This window comes from Desmodus rotundus, chromosome 5 (assembly GCF_022682495.2).
Source record: "Desmodus rotundus isolate HL8 chromosome 5, HLdesRot8A.1, whole genome shotgun sequence".
NCBI lineage: Eukaryota > Metazoa > Chordata > Mammalia > Chiroptera > Phyllostomidae > Desmodus > Desmodus rotundus.
In genome coordinates, this window is record NC_071391.1 from 60,186,669 (window position 1) to 60,207,534 (window position 20,866).

Below are 20,866 nucleotides of genomic sequence, written 5' to 3' on the forward strand. Positions count from 1 at the left end.
AGATGCATCAATAAGACTGAATAGGATCACCAGAGAAATGAGTTTACTTAGAGAAACATATCTGAACACTCCAGTGTCCACTTCTTGACAAGAAGTGGACACTGGAGTGTCAACATTTCTTGGAGTGTTCTGATATTTAGAGGTTATGGGGATGACAAGGAACAGCAAAATATTTTTAAAAGAGCCAGAAAATTAGGAGGAAAACCAGGTAAGTGGAAGTCCTGGAAGCAAAATGAACAACACGTGTTGATAAAGCAAGTGATCATCAGATGAGCCAGATGCTCCTGAGATGTCAAACCCACTGAGGATGAGAAAGGAACACTGGACGTAGCAACAACATGGTCATGTTGACCTTGGAAATGTTTTAGCTGTGGGCAAAAGTTGGTAGATTTAAGAGAGAACAAGAGGAAACAAACTGAAGAACTGAAAAACAGGGGAGAGGCTGGAAGGAGATGTGAGTCAAGAAAGGGCTTTTATCCATCATTTTCTCTTTGATACCTAGTGAAAAAGAGGCATCCAGAAATACCAATTGAATAACTCAAGTTTAATACTAAACAGCAGGTTCACTCTGAAAACACTGACTGATTTAACTTCCTATCTATTACTCAGGTCCCCCTTATGAGCTGAAGAAATATTTTCTTTTTCCCTGGAAAAAAGCCAAGCTAGAGCAATTAGATGATGTTTAACTTTCAGAGAATTCAGATGTCCTGTTATATTTTATGAACATTAGTGACCTTCTGTGTGAATTTCCACCACTGTGCCTGGTCTATAGTTAAGACATTTATTGCCTTGCTAATCTGTCATCTCTCCCAGCTGAGTTTCGAAGCTGTCTAAGCAAAAGATTTGTGAAACCCTAGAGAAAAGCAATTTTCAAAAATTAGATAGATGAGCACAAGGCCCAAGATTCAAACCACTGATGCAGATTTCCTGCTTATATTTAAACCCATGAAATTAAATAAATAATAACAAAAATGTTCCCAGTCTTGAAGAGATTCACAGCCATTCTTGTCTGGTTTTCATTGAAAACTGGAAAGACTATTCCCAAAGTGACTGGTTGAGAGATTAAAAACACAAAGCAGGAAAATGATGGCAAGTGAAGGCATGCTATGTAGAAGTACAGACAATAATAAACTAGCAGCTAGACTTGCCTCTGACTCATGGAAAAATATGTGAAATTAGGTTATCCAAGCTTAAAAATAATGAATCACACAACTCAGAACACAGATGTCAGGAAAGCACATGTGTACTTCTGAATTAAAATAATGAGGAAAGGATATAGAAATATTTGTGTAAACTTCAAACAATTACTACCACTTAAAAAGTAGATTCTGCATTATTTCTTTAATTGAGAACTCATGAAAAATCTTAATGAGCATAATTAATGTCTATCTCAGTTAAATACTAAGAGAAGCTACAGTTTGTCATAAGCAGTAGGTTTCATGCTTTCTTAAGTTTGGCTCTTTAAAATCGTATCAGATTTATACATCTAAATTAGTTGGGGCATACTTTAATAGAAGATTTGTTTTGGTAGAAAAATCCAAACTTTGGTAATACAGAGCATAGCTGCAAAACACTTTTAAAGATCCACTAAAACCTGAAGAACAACATGTAAAATTCTACCCAGGTTTTGAGCCAATAAAAGTCCATCATTCATCCTAATGGCTAGTAAACCACAAAAGGCAAATAAATCATCTGTCCCCCAAATGGCTGTTTCTAAACAAGTCTGTGGCCAGAGCTTAGTCAGTTACTGCATGAAGCAGAATGAGGCCAAAAAACTCAGTTTAATCCTGTCTTGGGTCTACATTCACCATCTGAAACAACAATCATAACAAATAAAAATAGAAAGCACAATACCTAAGGTAACGCAGGAAGTGATAACAATGGAGAGATGTCAACAAATTTTGAAAGGTGAAATGTGGATGAGGTGGTGGATAACAACTTCTGACCTACGGAGAACTTACTATATGCCATGCACCACGATTAGCACTTGACTATATCTTTTTAACTCATATTCACAGTAACTCCATAAAGAAGTTATTATTATCACCCACATTTTATAAAGAAGCAAACCAAAGGTATATTAATTATCTTGTCCAAGGATATAGTACTAGTAAGTGGAAGATCCAGACCTCCAATCCCAATTTTATGGAGTTCCAAAATCCATAGCCTAATACCATCTCCTATCTCCCTTCTACCTCTCTCAGTCTTGTCAGACACATGCCTGCTGGTTCTGCCCTAGGAGAATGCAAGTGCAATAGCAGAAAACAATCACAACTTCCTAGTAAAACCCACCAAATTATCATGTTGTCCTTGTGTTGGAAAATCAATGTCAAGTATAAAAATGCCAAAGCACCTTAAGTAATTAAAACTGCAACCTTTGGGTATCTGATTAAATCAATACTCAAAACAGCTTTACCTGGACTGAAATTGTGAAAATTACCACAGTGCCTCTGTTCTATATCTTTTCTGGTTATTTTTTAATTTTCAGTTTTAAAAACTTAATCTCCATTTTAAAAAAGTGAGCTAAAATTCAAACTACTAAATTTGTGATTATTGCATATTTTATAGATTTGATATCTCCTTATCCTATCACAGTACATGAAAGTAAGTATTAGTTTTTCTAGCAGGAAAATTTAACTCTCCACAGTATTTGAAGAGCTTAGTAGTGCAGACAATCCAAAACTTTCAAGTGCATATTCCTCCTGAAACTTACCTTTTTATAATTTCAGTAAAGTTCTCTCCAAAATGGTAATTCTTTTTTGTTGTCTGATTCCAACAACAAGTATGTCCAAAACAATAGGAGTTTTAGAAATATGAATGCTCTGAACATTGACAAGTGGCGAGGCAAGAGAGAGGCAGCAGAGGATAGCTAACAACACGCTTTCAGCCAGGCACATCTGTGTCGGTATGTCACTTGTGCCACTAATGGTGTAACTTTATTTAATACCTTACAGACACATTATTTTCTACACAATATAGAGATAATAATGCATGTCTCATAGGAATATGAGTATAGTAAGAATTAAACAATATAATATTTTAAAAGTTTATGAAAGAACCTCTTAGGCACTAAATTAGTAGGGATTAGTATCTTTGACAAAAATGGGGTATGTACACAATTTTTAGTGGGAATAACATATGGAAAATTACTTTGTTTTTATTTAAAAGGAACCCTTAAGGGAACCACTCTTATTCAACACAGTACTGGAAGTCCTAGCCACAGCTATTAGACAAGAAAAATAAATAAAAGTCATCCAAATTGGAAAGGAGGAAGTAAAACTGTCCTTATTCACAGATGACATAATAGTGTACATAGGAAAACCCTACAGCCCTTTCCACAGAGTCTCGCCAGGTAATCAAATTTAGCCATGCCTGCCACCTCCTACCACTTCCTGGCCATGGTTCCCTGCAAAGTGAGCAAGTTTCAGGCCTTTGTGAAAATGTATAGGTAGGATCTGAGGAAATGCGCTTCCTCAGGGAGTACGTAGAGAGCATGGAAGGTAAAATACCACCTGCTACTCATAAAAGCAAATCAAAAGAAAATAAGGAAGAAAAAACAGATATTAGGAAGGTGGAGGAAAACGTGAAGATAGATGAACCGTCAAGTGAAGAAAGCTGCAGAAATCGACAATGAGGGTGTGATTGAAGCAGGTACTGGTGCCCCTCAAGAAATGGGAGATGAAAATGCAGAGATAACTGAGGAGATGATGGATCAGGCAAATGATAAAAAAGTGGCAGCCATGGATGCCCTAAATGATGGTGAACTACAGAAAGCCAGTGACTTGTTCGCAGATGCCATCAAGCTGAATCCTCCCTTGGCCATTCCGTATGCCAATAAAGCCAGAGTCTTCATCAAATTACAGAAGCCAAATACTGCCATCCAAGACTGTGACAGAGCTATTGAAATAAATCCTGATTCAGTTCAACTTCACAAATGGTGAGGGAGAGCACACAGACTTCTGGGCCATTGGAAAAAAACAGCCCGTGGTCTTGCCCTTGCATATAAATTGGATTATGGTGAAATGCTAATGCAATGCTGAAAGAAGTTCAACCAAGGGCCCAGAAAATTGCAGAACATCAGAGAAAGTATGAGCAGAAACATGAAGAGCAAGAGAACAAAGAAAGAATGGAAAGGGTTAAGAAGGCTCGGGAAGAACGTAAGAGATTCCAGAGGGAAGAAGAAACCAGACGGCAATCTGGATCTCAGTATGGCTCTTTTCCAGGTGGCTTTCCTGGAGGAATGCCTGATAATTTTCCTGGAGGAATGCCTGGAATGGCAGGAATGCCTGGGCTCAATGAAATCTCAGTGATCCAGAGGTTCTTGCAGCCATGTAGGGTCCGGAAGTTATGGTGGCCTTCCAGGATGTGGCTCAGAACCCAGCAAATATGTCACAATATCAGAGCAACCTAAAAGTTATGAATCTAATCAGTAAATTGTCAGCCAAATCTGGAGGTCAAGCATAATATCCTTCTGACAGATGAAGCCCTTGCTGAAGGAAGAGCAACTTGGATCACCCAATGGATGTCACAATAATACAAACCAGTGTACCTCTGGCCTTCTCATGAAGAAAGCTGGGGTCATTGAAAAGAGTCCCTCCCCCTCTGCCCCAAATGCAGCTGTAACATTTTACAGCAGTTTGCCATTACAGTATTCTTTCACATAATGTTTTCCTACTAGGAATTATAAAGTTTAAACACTTTTAAATCTTAAAAATATTTAAAAACAAATTAAAAGGGTGTTCTAAACCCTACATTTTTATTTACTAATCATCTGGGTGTTTTCCTTTGAATTATTTGAGCAAAAAATACTTCAGTAGGGGAGATTTATTGCTCAGTTGGAGTGAAATAAAGAGTTATTAGTGGGAGGCAAATAACATTTAAATAGATAGTTTGAGTGGAATAAATGGTTACTGAGGATTTTGATTTCTCTTTTTAAATGCTTTACTTTCAAAAAATGATTTATTTCAATAAAACTAGGACCGCCGGTTTTGCAGTAGGGGCTGGATGGACTAGAAGTACTTGGTAAGGCAGCAGCAATCTTACACATTTTAAGTAACACGTATCCTTGTGCAGATGCATTTCCATCCTACGCTGTGGTGAAGGGATGGTTTTTATAATGTTGCAGTAGAGTTTTAATACTTAGCTCTATTCTTGTCTGATATATAAAGTAAATAATAAATGTTTTGTATTATTTCCACAAAGGGGAAAAAAAAGAAAACCCTATAGTCTCCACCAAAAAAAGCACTCAGCCTAGTAAGTGAAGTAGGTAAAGTAGCAGGAAACAAAGTCAATATTCAGAAACCGATGGCACACTTGTACATCAACAATGAATTATCAGAAAGAGAAACTAAGAAAAAAATCTCATTTACTATAGCAACAAGAAAAAAAAGTACTTAGGAATAAATTTAACCAAGGATGTAAAAGATCTGTACTCAAAAAACTTTAGGACACTGAAGAAAGAAATTAAGGAAGATACAAATAAATGGAACCATATATCGTGTTCATGAATTGGAAGAATTAACTTCTTTAAAGCATCTATACTACCCAAAGCAATCTATAGATTCAACACAATCCCTGTTAAAATACCAATGATATATTTCACAGATCCAGAACAAATACTCCAAAACTTTATATGGAACCAAAAAAGACCCTGAACAGCCTCAGCAATCCTGAGAAAGAAGAACAAAGTTGGAAGAATCACAATACCTGATATCAAACTACACTACAAGGCCATTAAGACAGCCTGGTACTGGCATAAGAATAGATGCATAGATCAATGGAACAGAATAGAGAGCTCAGAAATTAACCCAAGTCTCTATGGTCAATTAATATTTGACAAAGGGGGCACGAGCATACAATGGAATAAAGACAGTCTCTTCAATAAATGGTGTCGGGAGAACTGGACTGGTACATGCAAAAAAGTGAAACTAGACCACCGTCTTACACCATATACCAGAATAAACTCAAAATGGATAAAGGACTGAAACACAACTCATGATACCATAAAAGTTCTAGAGGAAAACATAGGCAGCAAAATTTCAGACATCCCATGTTGCAATAGTTTTGCTGATATTAGGGCAAGGTAAATAAAGGAAAAAAATTTAAAAAATAGGATGACATCAAATTAAAAAGTTTCTGCAAAGCGAAAGAAATCATCATCAAAATGAAAAGGGAACCAACCATATGAGAGAACACATTTGCCAATGATACACTGGACAAGGGTTTAATCTCCAAAATATATAAAGAACTCATAAAACTCAACATCAGCAAGAAAACACTCAATTAAAAAAAGGCCAAAGGATCTGAATAGATACTTCTCCAAAGAGGACATACAGATAGCCCACAGACACATGAAAAAAATGTTCGACAACACTAGCCATCAGAGGGATGCAAATTAAAACCACAATGAAATATCACTTCACACCTGCCAAAATGGCCATCATTAATAAATCAAGACAAGTGCTGGTGAGGATGTGGAGAAAAGGGAACCCTAGTGCACTGCTGGTTGGAATGCAGACTGGTACAGCCACTGAGGAAAACAGTATGGCATTTCCTCAAATAACTAAAAATAGAACTGCCTTTTGACCCAGTGATTCCACTGCTGGGATTATATCCTAAGAATACTGAAACCCCGATTCAAAAGAACCTACGCACCCCAGTGTTCATGGCAGTGCTATTTACAATAGCCAAGTGTTCAAATGTTGGAAACAGCCCAAGTGCCCATCAGTAGATGGGTAGATTAAAAAACTGTGGTCCATTTACACAATGGAATACTATGCATCAGAAAGAAAGAATCCCTACCTTTTGCATGACAGCATGGATAGAACTAGAGACTACTATACAGTGAAATAAGCCAGTAGGTGAAAGACAAATACCATATGACCTCACTTATAACTGGAACCTAATGAACAAAAAACTAATGAGAAAAATCAAACCAGAGACATGGAAACATGGAACAGACTGATAGCTGTAGGAAGAGAGGAGGGAGGAGGGAAATGGAGAAAGGAAGTGGAAGGGATTAGTCAAAGAACATGTATGAATGACTCATGGACAAGGACAATGGAAAGGGGATTGACTGTGGGAGACAGGGGTGGGCTGGGTGGAGGAGGGCAAAAAAGGGGAAAAATTGGGACAACAGTAACGGAATAAACAATAATTTTATTTTAAAGGAACCCTTAAGGGAACTAGCCAGTGAAAATGTTTAAGAAGCATGCATTTTACATGTAAGTGACAAATAGAACTAATTGGACAGAATGAAGAGACAGGCAGGAAAAGTTAGTGTGATTAATAAACAGAGACCTCATTTAAATTTGAATTGTGAGGGCCTTTAGGGGGAGCTCTCACTCACCACTCAGTGAATTACCCCAATGGGAACAGACATAGTTTCATCTCCAACTGGAAGATATTTTTCTTCTTACCTACTCCAGTATGAAGAAGTAGGATCTTATCCTTGTCCAGCAACTACTCAGCCAATGAAAGACTGTTACAACTCAGCCAATGAAAAGCCACTGCACTTCAAACATTCAGTCTCCTCCAATGGACTCTGTTTACAACAACCCTTCTGAACTCCCCTTTTCCTCTATAAAACAAGGTTTCTCCTTTGTTCTTTGGACTTGCAAGAGGTTCGCCATTAGACAACATGTCCCAAATCGCAGTTCTTTGTTGTTCCCAAATAAACCCAATTTGTTGGACAAACATCTGGCTCTCTGTTTAAGATCAGCAATGGTAAATTAACCAAACAGCACCGTGTAAAATTTAGCTTAAAAGTTTTCTCTACTCAAATGTATTTCTAGACAGCAGGAAGATTTGCCTCTTTTCTGTCTTATAAAAACAGAAACTCCCTTGGGGGACAGTATTAGTGAGCTGATTCTCATCCTATCTAAATGGTTTGAAGGCTACAAACCATTTCCTAGCCCCGTACACAGTACATGGTACACAGATGGTCAGATAAAATGAAAAACTCATGAATATAGAATTCCAAGCATCCAATTTCTTTGCTTCCAACCAACTCACTCCTAACTTAAATCTTAATATAATAGAATGTTGTTAGTTATTTCTCTAGATGCCAAACTATTATTTTCTTTTTTAAAAATTAAATTTACTGGGTGACATTGGTTAATAAAATTATATAGTTTTCAAGTGTACATGTCTATAATACATCATCTGTATATTGTATTGTGTGCCCGCCACCCAAAGTCAAATCTTCTATCACTGTATTTTTGACCCCCTTTACCCTGTATTACTCCCTCATACCCCTTCCATGCCATAACTACCATACCATTTTCTTAATCATTAATAAATAAATTTACTACATACAGAGAGAATGCTAAATTTGGAGCAATGAAGCAAATTTTTTTCCTTTAAAGAACTGCAATTATCTATTCAAATAACTTGTATTTTTTTCTCTAACCATTTGACACTCCCTTTTTATTTATTTTATCCTTTAAATATCAATTTTTCTGGCCTAGCTCTCTTCAAAAGTACATATTCTCAAGGGCACATCAAATTTGATAGCAGTTCCAATTCTAGTGAACCTCAATCTTACACCTCAGCACTGAGGTCAAACCAGTTATTTATCTGCCTCCAACCCCATTATTTCTTCAATGTTATTTGCATATGTTAAGCATATATTTAAACATGCGGTTCCTGTTCTAGGCTAACTTTGTTTGAAACTGAATAAAATCTTAATCCCCATGATCCATGGGTAATATTAAATAAATTGTAAAATATTATGCAGTTATTTAAAAAATGAGGCATATAAAAATATAGTAATGTGAAAAGTTGCCCATAATATATTGTTGAGTGAAAGAGAAAATTATAAAACAAATGATTCAGTAAACATGCCAAACATGTATGTATGCCAAATAATATAGGAAAATATCTAGAAGAATATATGTCAAAATCTAGAGAAAATAATTGAAAAGGGGGAAAACGAGGAAAAGTTCTCATTTTACTTTATTTACTTGCAAATTGTTTACTTTTTTATAATGGCTCTAACATTTTTATGATGCATAAAATAATGTTAACAATGTGCAAAATTGTTTGATGATTTCATTATTTAGCTGGGTGCCCCCCCTCCATTATTTTATTCCATTTTTTTCCTGACTTTATTTTCTTTTTCCTCCTCCATATACAGCATGGGTGCCAATTATACTGGAGTTTCTCTTATCTAAACACTGCCTGGATTTTCTTATGCTTCCACCTTAACTCAGAGCACCCTCTTTTCCCTTGAATTCAATCTCTTTAAAGAAAATCATGCACATATTATATTTTGGTGCATAGTTCATAAAAGGAAAAGAGCAAATATCAAGGAAATGTTCTGCATTTTAAATCATCAAGATTTAATAAATTTTAAATATGTTACTTTTTCAATCTTAAAAAGGTAGAAAATAATAAATAACAGTTCCAAGGTTTCTGTATAGATAATTATGTCTCTTGGTAAAAAAGATGGCTCGCTTAAACATTAAGGATATTGTGAAAGCCTTGAATGACTTTTAGAATGAGGTGGAATACACACTCAACAAAGAAAGACATGCATTTCATTCTAAAAAAAATCTAAAAATCAAGTTTCTTACCATTGTGAGGGTAAATGGATGGTTTTCTAATGCAGACACACTGGGACAATGTAGAATGACGTACTAAAAAGCAACAAAAAATTGTTAAATGACTAAGAAAGGAGTTCAAATATTCCAAAGATAGCACTAATTTGCTAATTTTCAAAAATTACATAAGAACAAAGGGTATTTTAAAAGTTGCTGGACAATGACTTACCTGGCCAGGTCTGGCTTTAAAATTTTCTTTGACCATTCGAATTTCCATGACATCTGAGGGGTGACTTATGACCGAGGTGATGGTGACCGGCTTGTTACTCCGGATGCACCTGTAAAGTCTTTCAGCACAATACAGGCACAAAGGTCCAGAAATCCAAAGCCAGGTCTAACAGAGAATTTTTAAAATGCACTATAAGAACTACTTGTATTGTAGGACTCTTTAGATCCTGTCTACTTGTTTATTTGACACATTAAAAATATTGTAATCTGTATTCTAAATAATAAATAAGGAAAATAGCAGATTTTCCCTGCAACTTATTCAAATAACAGGAAAGTATAAAATAAAAGGTACAGTAATATGAAGACCCTCCTCTCAAACCACTGCCCTGGGTATAGCTCCCATTAACAGTTAATCATACACATCCTGTCTCATATATCCTCTGTGCACACAAAATTATAATGCATTCACACAACACTTTTCTCTAAAGAGAGATAAAAGGGAACTTAAAAGCTCAAGTAAATCTGAAGATGATTTTAGAAACCATGCACAGTCCCATGTTCATTAGAAAACCCTAGGGATTTTAATGCGTTATGTACACGCATAAAGTACCTATACAAACTGTAGAATATGTGCTTGTGCCTATTTTCAAATATGGTACCGACTAGTCATGCTGTTCACAACTTATGTTTACACAATCCATGGAATATGCATACGTAAAAAGAGAATATTTAGAATCAGAAAGCATAACCATGGTGCATGCGTGCTGGAGGGATGGCCCTGACACCCTGGGAGCGCGGAAGCCTGTGTGGCTGACCTTCTCCTACACTGCACACCCTATCTCCCTCGGCACTCGGAGGCCTCCAACCCAAACTTATTTTAACGGTCACTTTGTAAAACCTTACTTACATAGTTATTGCATAGTTATGTGTGTCCTCCTTACCTGTAGACAAATTATACCTCTTCCTGACATTTATTTTGACACTGTGTGTAAGAATCACAGGACAAGCTCTACAATGTGACAGCAGTTTTGCAACTTTGGGACAGTCCCTTAACCCTTGAGAATCAGGTCACACATAAGTAAAATGGGAGTCACAATACTTGCTCTGCCCAACATACAGCAGAAAAGTTTGGAAAATTGTAAAGCTTAATAGAAATCTAGAGGGTTATTATTAATAATATACACAAGAATATCATATTCATTCCAAAGTCATCAACAAATCACTCTCCCTTTCAACTCCTCTCTCTTCTTCTTTTTTAAATTAAATTTATTGGGCCAATGTTGGTTTACAACATTATATAACTTTCAGGTGTTCAACTTTATAGCACAACATCTGCATACTCTATTACGTGCTTACCACCTGAAGTCCAGTGTCCTTTATCACCTTGTATTTGACTGCTTTTACTCTCTAATTTACTCTTTCTTCTTCTTAAAACAGACACTCTACAGCACTATTTCCCCTACTTCCCATTGGTACAAAGACTACAGGGTATAATTCCACATGGGCAGCTCCTATAGCCACATGGAAAGATTATGGTTCTTATCAAACTACTCACTGGGTATTTTGGGGAAGTTCTCTAAAACCAAGCATTTGATTCCAACATCTAGTTTAGCATTCTACTTCTGCCACATATTACTTTGGTAGAGTTTGCTCAGGGTATTTTATGTATTCAAGCAATAATTTCCTCATCAGAAAATTGAGGATGATAGAAATTGCTTCAAGGAGTTATTGTGACTATTAAAAAATATTCATACATTATATATTAGCACATTGCCTAGCAGATAATAAACAGTGAATAAGTTAACTTTACAATTTATTTTTATAATATTATACATAATATTGTGCCATAATTATACTATACTCTGATAAATATTATTAGCTCTTTCACTATTGTTTTTATTATTCAACCTATTTTTCTCAATGGACAGGGAGAATCTCTTTGTTACCTCTCTTGTGGCAAAACCAGTGCCATAGTAGGCAAAGATCATATGGTCAGTTATATTCTGTAATGTCACAGGTCTTTCCCCTTGAACTGTCAGCTACCTATAATGGAACAATAAGTAGTAACTTGCCATTGAAACATCCTACAATGTTCTATTCTTTAAGAATAGTTGCTTTATGATCTTCAAAAACATTTATTTAAAGCAACATTGATTAAATGTTATGGGAATACTGGTTTGGCAGAGATCATCAAAGACGTAAAATTATCTCACCTGTGGAAAGTTAGCTTGGAATCTGGGCTCTTCCATACAAATCTTCACAGATGTGTTCCAGGTAACCTCATCTGGTTTTGAAAATCCTCCAGGGAAAGATTCATGAAAATGTTCTGAGAGATATTCAGGTAAGTGAATACTCCGGTTGCGGGTTCTATTAAGATTGATGCAGCCAGGAGGGTGGGTATCTAAATTAGTTTGATACTTCAGCAATCCTCTAAAATTAAATTAAGAAAAAAATAAAAACAGGAAGATGGAAAAAAAGGTTGAAATCAGGGGACACAGTATAAGAAAATAACCTCTTTTTCTTGTTAACTTTACATAGTATTTACCCAAAAAGTGTTTCTCATATATTTTACGTAAGAGCAATTGATCTCACTAATATGTGGAATCTAATAAACAAAATAAACTCATAAACAAAGTAGAAACAGAGGCCAAGATACATGGAACAGACTGACAGTTGTCAGAGGGAGAGGGAAGGGGGGACTGAATAAAAGAAGGTGAAGGGATATAATTATATATCCCATAACCCATAGACACAGACAACAGTGTGGTGATGGCCAGAGGGAAGGGGGAGGTGAGGGGAAGGTAGACAAAGGTGAGGGGAATGTGGACATCTGTAATAGTATAAACAATAAAAATTTTTAAAAAGCAATTAAGAAATTTCACATTTTTAAATAAATTCTTTACTGTTTAACTAAACAAAAAGTTTCACTTATCCCCCAACCCCCAAAATCCCACAAATGCATGGAAGAAAAAACCACATATGATCTTTCCAAGTATTTTTTTTTAATTTAACAGCCTTTATTTCAAATCTATTAGGCAATCATACAATCATATACAAGTTTTCATTTCAATAAACACTACAATGATGGGTACTTTTGCTATATCTTCAAGCACAAATGAAAAGGTACAGAAATCATATTTGATTTAGCTAGGGCAATAAAACAGGCCTGGTTTACAGGGAAATGTTAAACAAATATAGTAACAGGGACCGGAAGCTTACATCCCTTACGGTCTGAAAACAATACAAAGCAATCAGACCATAAATCCTTTTGCTTTTCAATTTCTCTATAAACAAGATCACATAAAAAGCTCAAAATAATATATTAGGCAGGGGAGCCGAAACCCTAAAATCCCTTTCTGATTGTTTCATATTATTTGACATTTTAAGATAAGCCTTCAACTTTCTGTGTTCTATATTTCTTGTCAATGAGAAGTAAAGATCTACCTCCCGGAGACAGCGCCTTAAAAGACAGATTGTATACAACATTTTTCTGCATAAGAAGAAAAAAGTAAGATTTTGAAAAGCACAGACAATTTTTCAGTATGTTTCATTTTTTTATAGACGTTAAAATTTTTATTTCTAAAATTATTTTTCCTGGTTGACAAGGATATGTTTTTAAATTACCCTTCCTGCTTCCAAGTAATTAACTTTAGTACATTAACAAAGTATTTTTTAAGTACCTCACAGTTATAATGATTTTACAAAGATATTTTAAAACAACAAAAACTGTAACATGAAAACTATAATACTAAGGAGATCCACACATGGAAGTCAGAAGAGCAAAGCCAGGGCAGTCGTGGTCAAATGCATCATCTACTCAACACGATTATTCTCCTTCTCCTCCTTTTTACTTACATTCCATTCCCTTTCTCTCTTCTTTTTATTTTACTTTTGTCCTTATAACTAGTCCTGGTGAAGTCCTTAGCAAACAGGACATGTCAGGAGCACCTGTGTAGTGGGCTACATTTCATAATACCCATGAGAAGACACACACACAATTTTTAAACCAACTCAGCAGACATGGCCTAGGTACCAAATAAATTAATGTATATTATACAAAAGTGAGCCAAGTACATAATCTTTCATAGGGTTCTAGTCATATAATATAATTGTTGAGGCACTATACTTGGAACCCATTAATTTGATTCAGCTTCCATTCCAAGTAATAATTTGCCCAAGCCTGTTGCTCCCGTGGGCCATCCTGCGGGTGGTGGCTGACAGGTGGGTAGGCCGACAATCTCTGGCATTTATTCTACTGGCCAGAAGTTGAACAAACATTGGCATAATGTTTCTGGCACTATTCTAGGTGGTTCTACGAAGTTCAAAAAGGAGTCAAATCTGGCTCCTAACCCTCCACAAACTTATAATGTAGCGGCAGGTCTCTCAGGAGAAGCCGAACATAAGTTAGACCACAGAGAGTAATTGGAATAGAGTGTTTTAGTAATGTAGGGTAGACATGAGGCTAACACAGAGCAGTTTATATACATTTCACATTTTCCTCACAACGACTCCATGAGACAGGAATCATTATTCCCACCTTAAAAATTAAGATACTATTTTAACAAGTTCAGTAATACCCCAGGGTCACACAGCTGATAAAGTGGCAGACCCAAGATTTGAACCCAGGTCTGACTCAAATTCTGTGTTCTTCACTTCTCATTATATAGCATGTTAGTTCATTAGATCCTAACAACATACCTATTAAAAAGGTAAAGATGGGAAATATTAATATGTATTAAGCATGTCAAGATTTTTTTTAAAACATCTCTTTCTTACTTAAACTTCAAAAGAAAATAATCATACAAGGTAAATGTGTTTATTCCCATCACACAGATGAAATACCAAAGGCTTTGTTTGGGTAAGAGATTAACTAAGTAGCAGTCAAAACATGGGATTCAGAAAGCTTATGTCCCTAAATCAAAAACCTATGTAATTCAAAGCAAATCCGTTGGTTAAAGTATTAAAAATCAAGGAAATGAACAAAACCCTGGAAATAAGATCTGATAGTGTGTGTATGTGTGTGCGTGTGTTGGAAGGGGGCTAATTAACACCATGCAAAGGAACATTATTTATTCTGTCTCCAAAGTCATAACAGTGCTCAGGCGAGCACAACCCCACGTGCTAGCCATTGTCGCCGTCCACCACAAACCTTCAGGCCAGCTCAGTCAAACAAACAATGTTGCTGTTCTTGGCATGGAAAGTGGCATATAATATTCTAGAATCCCTTTTAATTTTGAAAGTCATGTTATTTTAAGCTACTCTCAAAGCAAACTGCATAGACTATCTCTGTCTTAAAACCCCATTAAAGTGTTCCTTTCTTTGTCTCAGTTCATCATTATAGCCATCGAAGAAACATGTAAGGGAGAAAAGGTCTATAGAGAGACAATGACATCAAACAAAAATCTCATTAATGAAAAAACAGCTCAAGTACGGAATCTCAAGTTATTGGGCTAACTGAGGAGGTAAAGATACAGACGGGTCCACGAAGAGGACACTGGCAAGTTTTGAACTCAGTATTGAGAGGGCAGGTATTGGGCATGTCAGACAGCTGCTTGATGCTTCAAGGCCCATCTTCATAAACTTGACAACACATTTGTGTGGTAAAGATCAGTGGCTCCATCTTTGAATGAGTGAAAATTTTTGGAACCCTTGCCTTCAAGAAGCTTACAATTTTTTTAGACATATTTGTTTCTTTATTGTTTATTCTATTACAGTGTCCCAGTTTTTTCCCCCTTTTTCCCCTTCCGCCCAGCCAACCCTTCTATCTCACAATCTACTCTCCATTGTTGATTTTTACCACACTGCTTTCCAGCAGAACTTTCTGTGATGGCGAAAATGGTCTAAATCTGTGCTGTCCCACATGGAACCCATGAGCTACATGCGGGTATTGAGCCATTGAAATGGGGCTAGTGCAGGCAAAAGAACTAAATGTTTCATATTATTTCATTTTAATTAATTTAAATTGAATAGGTTTTCCCCCTTTTTTGCTCAATCTGCCCGCCCCCTAACCTCCCCCCCACACACACCCTGCTTAAAGGAAAAGGGACTCACAGACATGGACAACAGTGTGATGATTTCAGGGAGAGGGGAGTATAAAGGGACTGACTAAATGTTAACAGAAAAAATGCAATACAATAAATAAACAAATAAACTGCATAGCTACAGCTTACCTATAATGGGTATAATCAGCCATGAAAGCGACAATAACAAAAAGCAAAATGAGGAATGTTAGATAGATATACAGACACCTCTTGAGGCTAAATGAGATGATGAACTCTGATTATGACTTTATGGAAAGGGCTCCATGGAGGAAATAATGAAGGATGTAGAGGTTCCAATGGTTAGAGAGTAGGAGAATGGCATTGGAATATGAGGGAGCAAGATAAACAAAGGCACAAGGTTTCTTCCCAAATTAGAAGGAGGAATCATGTCTTATTCGTTTGTATAAACGCCCTATATAAGGGAATGAGTCCACACTCACTGCCAAACCTTGCCGGGCCCCCAGCAAGTTTCTTGCACATAGGAAACCTTCCATGCATTTCTGGTGAATAGACTTTAAAAGCAAATAATAACCACATAATTTGTTTAAATATATCAGTATATCTAACAGTTAAAATGTAGGGAGCATTCTTGTATATACGTATTGTATCTTTCAAAATGAATTGACATATAATCTAAAAGCAAAAAACAGGAAAGAAAGATGTTACTGGATGGTGAACTGCGTGTTGCCAAGTAAAGGCAGCGATACAATCGGTGACGGGAAAGGAGGCCACAGAGCATGTGAGAATAGGAATGCTTATTATTAATTTTTTTTTGGTTATAGCATATTATGCTCCAAAGGAGAGATTTTCAAGTCTCTTTGAAATGTTTACTGTTCTAACACAAGAAATCAAAGACTTTATGGTATATCAAAATATAAGGTTGTAGATACTTATTTATTTGCACGCTCAAGGATTTCAAGATGCGTTTTCAACATTCAATAGTGTTTCAAAAAATAGGTTTTTCTTTTTGCCTTGAAGAGACATTATACTTATACTATCAATTTTTTAATGACTGGCTGTAACAAAGTCATAAAAATACAGTACACAGAATATAAAATGTACATTTTGGCAAAGGTTGAATATTATTGTACAAAATACTATCCCTGCTAGAAGAATAACAAAATCATCCCTACTTTAATGGCATACATACATTTCTCATAAGTGTAGTGTCATTCATGCTACTTTTATGTTTGTGGTGACTTTAATCATTCTACAAAGTGAAGGAAAAACTCCTTGTTCCACGAGAAACCTACTTTTTTCCTAGTATTCTATAACACACAAAATGTTTTTACTCTTTACAGAAAAAAAGATAACTTGTTTCTCAAAGTTCTTTTTACTTTGCTTCAAGTACAAAAAAAAAGAGCTTAGGAATATACACTCAAATTTAATATTTCAAAACCCAATAGAATTCATTGGATTCTGTACTCCACTGGAATATACACTATTTGCAGTCAACAATATGTCCTGTGCCTCTGCTATTTTTCTCGTGCCTAGAACTGTGCCTAGAATGTGTAGAAATGGTTCAGTGACCATTCGTCGAATGAATTAGTGAATGACTGGAAGCGCATATACAACTTTTTGTGGTAGTTGTTGATGAAACACATGATTGAGGAGTCCTTGGTTTTAACAAACAAATAAGTGAGTTTGAATCATATTCTAACTTCATACAAGGCGTCTAGATTTTGCAAATGGTATTTAGAAAAATAAATCATGTATGTACATTCATCATTGTAGGAAACAGCATTAAATCAGTCTGCAACTTACATCATCTGTCTTCACCTTCCAATACTGCCAAATCCAACCTGAGATCTTAGCCCTGACCTTGACCCTGAGCCAATTCTAACTTAAGCAGACAAGTTTTCAAGAGAGTCAATCCTTCCTATTAGCAGCATCTAGAAGGAGAGTGCTTCTGTAAGCTAGGGATTTAATGTGTCTCAAAAAAGCCCTCATCATCTGGGCACCCATCCAACCAAAGTCCTTACTCTCATCCCCTCTTTGTCTGCTCTAGCCAGGTTCTGGCTGCAGCATTCTTTCCTGGGCTCCGGCTACTGACACCTGAGTGTACTTGCATCCTGCAGCTTGACTGGAGCACTGTGTCCAGCTCTTACTGCGGGCACTGCCCAAGGGATGGGACTGGGCAACACAGACAGGGCCAGTGACATGGGCGTGTGACCTGTGCAGTCTCACGAGACCCTGCTCTTAGAAAGGCCCTGGGATTGGTTCAAAGCTTTGTTGTCACTGTCTTAAAATACTTAATAATTTTTGACTGAGGGATCCCATATTTTCATCTGGCATTGACCTCCGGAAGTTAAGCAGCCTGCTACAGACGCTACACAGACAGCAAAACTACACCTTGGAGTATAAGAGCGTAGGATCAAGACATGAGAACCTTCCCAAAATGTGTGAATTAAAATAAATCATTTTACTAAGTTGCCTCAGCTGAAAAAGAGAGTTAGTACCTGATACCCTCTACTTTATTGTTACATAAAAATAAGGATTTTGTTCTCTTGGAAAGAAAAAAATATGCAAGCATCCAATATTTCTTAGCATTTCCTCTGCTTTCAGGCTTTATTAAAATGGCAGTGAGAGATAAAACATTAATGTAGTAAAAACACTTCTTAAAATAAATGTAGCCCTTGTTCCTTCTCTTTCCTTCACCACTTTCTCATCCTGTACTTCCAGCCAGAACCACTTGTTATTATAAATAAGGTCCCAAGAGAAAACCTGAGGTTTAAATTATGTAAAAAAAATATTTGGTCTGAGGCTATTTCTATCTAAAATGGGAATGAAGTAAACTCACAGTTCAGAAAATTAAAATTCATTCGAAAAGGTAGCTTATAGTATAGAAGAATTTATGTACAGGAAAATGTTCTGTACGCCCCTATCTATCTCTACACACAGTATCCTTCAGGGAAAAAACACCGCATGAACTCAGTTCCCACCCCCACCTCGCTTTCAGAATAGACTGGCAGCAACAATAAACCACTTTTACATAAAAATAAATCCTACAAGTGGGGAATTATAAGAGGGAAATACATATGTCTTATAGGTCATAGTTTTAGAACATTATATTTATTAACCTATGGGAAATATGTAAATACTATTATGTGAGGGGATTTGGATTTTATGTAGGAAAGATAATTCCTCAGGAATTTTATTCATTCTGTATACTTAAGTGAAAAATTTTAAACACCAAAAAGTGAAAGAAGACAAATAAAGAGAAATTATTTTTTTCCTTCTGTGTCCCAAAGAACTTTATTTCCTTCTTTGTCCCAAAGAAATCCCCAAGAATAGTGTGCCAGTCTGTCATCAGTCAAAACAGTGGAGACGCACTAGCTACCTCCTCTCCTCTAGCACCGGCGTTGTTATACCAGTTTCCATAATGACTTATCACCCCCATAGCACCAAGCATAAGTGACTCCCAAAATGGGAATCCACGTTACATTGAAACAGATATACAAACTAAATTTTATCACTATCGGCAATAAAAATTAGAGGAAAAATGGAAGGGCCTAAAAGGACAGCACATTTCCAGCTAAAAGCCAATTAATACAACTCCACTCAGTCCAGCAAATACTGAGTGATGATTTGTGAAAGGGATTCCACTGATAAAGACAGGTGAAGCATTCCTACCCTCAAAAACACTTCAGTTCACTCTGGGGTATTTTCCTTTCGTGCTGGAACTCACAGACATAGAATGGAGGTAGGCAGAAGAGAACACCGGAATTTTCCACCATTCAAGTACAACTTCAGTTATAACCTTTTCCCCCTTTACCCAATGTTTTATACAGTGTATTATATTCTGTACTTCTGGATATATGGTGTGAATTTGTCTTCCTCCTGGAAATTTTTCAAGGAGTATATATGTAGTTTCTTTCTTTTTTTTTCCTTTTTTTCTATGCAATTCCGTTTCTTATCCCTATTTTATGTTGGTAGCAATGGCAAGCGCCACTCTGAGGCTTGGTGACAAACTTTAAAAGGTGTGGAAATCTGTTCTCTAAACAAAGAGCTACAAAGATATAGCATGGCGATAAAGAATACTGATGAGTGTCTTTTCCACTGTATTTTTATTGGCTCTAGTCCAGAACCTAGCTTTCTAATTATTTCCAAATTATGTGGACAAATTTTGGAGATTAAAAATACCACATAAATATAATTTTACTATTGGATTTATTAATAAATTTTTATAATTTATTAGATTATTATAAAGTTATTGTATTTATTATGTACCATAATGAGGTTGTACATTTTAAGAAATAGATATAAAGCACTGTCAAAAAGAGAGCATTTTCTTCTGTTTTCTTGGAGAACAAAATCTCACCTTCAAAATCTCGCAATCTATATAACTTGTAACAAAATTGAATTACTTATTCAAAACATATACATACTCACCAACGTATATAAACTGGAATAATATCCTAGATCTTCACATGACATGAATATATTTCATTTGTAAACAAGGGTAACTTCTGAACCATGAGTAATTTAATAACTCCAGAAAATGGGACAATTAAATGCTTAGGTTCTGAGGTCAGACTGTGGGTTCAATCCCAGGCCCTATCAGGCACTAACTGGGTGGTCTTGGGTAGCCATATTTTTAAATTATTTTTTCTAATTTTTGGATCACAGTTCACATTGAATACCATTCTGCCTCCTTTTCAGATGTACAGCAGTATCCAGAAAACCACGCACTTCTCAGAGCGGCCCCCGCACTGCTCCGTACATATTTACCTTGGTATTATTGACTATATGCCCTGTGCTACAACCCTCCTGTCTGTGGCTAATCTGCAGCTACCAGCTTGTACTGCTCGATCCCCTCACCTTTTCACCCACCCCCAGGAGCCCCGCCCTCTGACAGCTGTCAGTCTGTCCTCTGTGTCTAATTTAACCTCCTATGCCTCATATTCTCATCTCTAAAATGAGGACAATAACAGTACCTACATCATAGTGCTATATTTAATTTTTTAAAAAAGTGTGTGTATACATAAAATGCCAAGAAAAGTACCTGTAACATATTAAATATTATGTAAACTTTGGAAATTAGTGTAAATAGTA

At 36.2% G+C, this 20,866-nt stretch overlaps 1 protein-coding gene and 1 pseudogene across 7 annotated transcripts in view; one reads left to right on the forward strand and one right to left on the reverse strand.

The window, feature by feature from the left end:
* The window catches only part of NOX4 (NADPH oxidase 4), a 168,117-nt gene that overhangs the window by 71,908 nt on the left and 75,343 nt on the right, over window positions 1–20,866 (reverse strand). For all 7 annotated transcript variants that reach the window (XM_053925250.1, XM_053925246.1, XM_053925249.2 and 4 more), the window contains 3 exons: window positions 11,984–12,200; window positions 9,772–9,936; window positions 9,576–9,638 (listed from right to left, as the gene is read on the reverse strand). In XM_053925250.1, the coding sequence (XP_053781225.1) occupies window positions 9,576–9,638; window positions 9,772–9,936; window positions 11,984–12,200 (445 nt within the window). The remainder of the gene's footprint in view (window positions 1–9,575; window positions 9,639–9,771; window positions 9,937–11,983; window positions 12,201–20,866) is intronic.
* LOC112315969 (hsc70-interacting protein pseudogene) lies at window positions 3,399–4,464 on the forward strand (annotated as a pseudogene).